The sequence below is a fragment of the Pinus tabuliformis genome, chromosome 1_1 (assembly GCF_031772625.1).
Source record: "Pinus tabuliformis cultivar Carrire ecotype Pingquan chromosome 1_1, CPIR1, whole genome shotgun sequence".
NCBI classification, from domain to species: Eukaryota; Viridiplantae; Streptophyta; class Pinopsida; order Pinales; family Pinaceae; genus Pinus; species Pinus tabuliformis.
The window spans coordinates 401,737,483-401,739,348 of NC_142297.1; the positions used below are offsets into that span (position 1 = coordinate 401,737,483).

The 1,866-nt window shown below is 39.8% G+C and overlaps 1 protein-coding gene across 1 annotated transcript; it reads left to right on the plus strand.

The window, feature by feature from the left end:
- The first annotated feature begins 610 nt into the window (after positions 1-610).
- LOC149213366 (antimicrobial ginkbilobin-2-like protein) lies at positions 611-1,507 on the plus strand. Its single transcript, XM_089389002.1, has one exon. It carries the CDS (start codon positions 611-613, stop codon positions 1,505-1,507), a length of 897 nt encoding a protein of 298 aa, XP_089245128.1.
- Positions 1,508-1,866: the final 359 nt, after the last annotated feature.

The window sequence follows — 1,866 nt, forward strand, 5'->3', positions numbered from 1 at the left end:
TACCTAGTTTGTTTGTTGAACTACGCCTTTAAGAAAACAAAATCAGCTAAGTTTGTATACACAAGTGGTGTTCACAGACGTAATTAATAAAATCTTAAAATTATAAAATTTTATATGTTGAACCAAACTCGAGTCAAAGTCAAAGTAACGCTGGCATTCACACAGGAAAGAAAACCAATAAAATCTTAAATTTTTTTGTTGAACCAAACTCGAGTCAGAGTCAAAGTCAAAGTAACGCTGGCATTCACAGAGGAAAGAGAACCGTGAATATATATAGCGCGAAATACCAACGGACTTTTTGGACTTTTAACCTTAAACATGACTGTTGTCAAGCGGAATCCCGTTATACCCGCTCCACACGCCAAAAATATCAAAACAGTTCGTATCGGACTTGAATTGAATTTCATAATGAACTCATGGGTTATTTTTTTCGTTGGTGGACAATGTGCCTAAAATTCGAATCTTGTTATCATCCTTATATATAGAATATGCACATCAATTATTCAAATCTATATATACAGAATTGCAGGAACAACGTTGGCATCCCCTGCAAATTCTCCTTTGTTCAGTGAGCACGAGAATTCTATTTCCAACGAAGGGATTCTTCGTGATGGGGCAAATTATTAGGCTCTTCTACATCGTCCTAATTTTCCTCATACTCATTGCTTTTCGTGCCGATGCACTCCAGGTTCCACACACTGTGTGCTTCTTCGACTTCAACTATACGCACGGTAGTACGTTAGACAGCAATCTGAATACAGTCTTTAATTGTCTTGTTCAACACACCTCCCAAACTGGTTTTAACACTTGTGTGGATGGCCAAATATACGGCCTCCTACAATGTTCCAGGGACACAACAGCCGAACAGTGCCTCAACTGCTCCCATAGAGCAGTCACTACAATTCGGCACAAGTGTGCGAATACCGGCGGTGGTTTAATTTTGTTGGATGACTGCTTCTTACGTTATGAAAAATATGATTTCTTCGGACAAATGTCTACTGGTGGATGGTATAAGTATAATCATAGTAATATGTCCACCCCCGATGTTTTTAACGCGGCTGTTGAGAGCCTATTAACAAATTTGTCAGGTGAAGCAGCGTCTGGATCTAAGTTATATGCTTCGGGAACAAGTACAGACTCCCTGTCTCGAAGGATTTACGGTGCGGTGCAGTGCACGAGAGATATATCGAGTATCCAATGCAAAACATGTCTTTTAAGCGCAACCAATTTTATTTTATCAAGAATTCCTGGAAGCGCAGGAGCTACGGTTTTGAGCAAAAGCTGCAATGCCCATTATGAAATGTATCCTTTCTTTAACTCGATTTTTCCTCCATCTCCATCCACGGCAAAAGGGCCAGCTATTGCACCAACAATGCAGCACACACAGTCGCCAGCTGTTACACCGGGGGCTTATCCGCCAGGGAAGCAGATGAACGGGTCAAATAGAAAGAATTCAAGCAAAATAATCATAATTTTAGGTGCGCTGGGCGGCTTGCTTCTCGTATAGGTGTGCTCTACTTTCCTCCAATTAATGGTGCGTATCGCGTTGTGGTTGGGATGATTGTGTGAGGTTAATGAGATGATCGCGAGCAGTGATCAAATTTGAAGTGCAGGTTTTAATTTCATTTAAAAGGGCACATATTCAGGTCGCACTTCTATAATGAAAAGCATAAAAAAAAAAAAAAGAGCAATTCAATTGACAACAATAAATTATTTTCAAATTTCTTTTTATTTTTTCACAGAAGAATAGTGGAACAACAACCCCATGGATGTTGCGTATAAGGCAGGTCTGATATGAGCTGCAACTAATATATGGGATGCATTTACCATTAATGGATAAACAGGAGACCTATTTTCCTGCCCCAG

Coding starts and splice junctions, on each gene's coding strand:
- LOC149213366 (XM_089389002.1), top strand. CDS start 611: ATGGGGCAAATTATTAGGCTCTTCTACATCGTCCTAATTTTCCTCATA.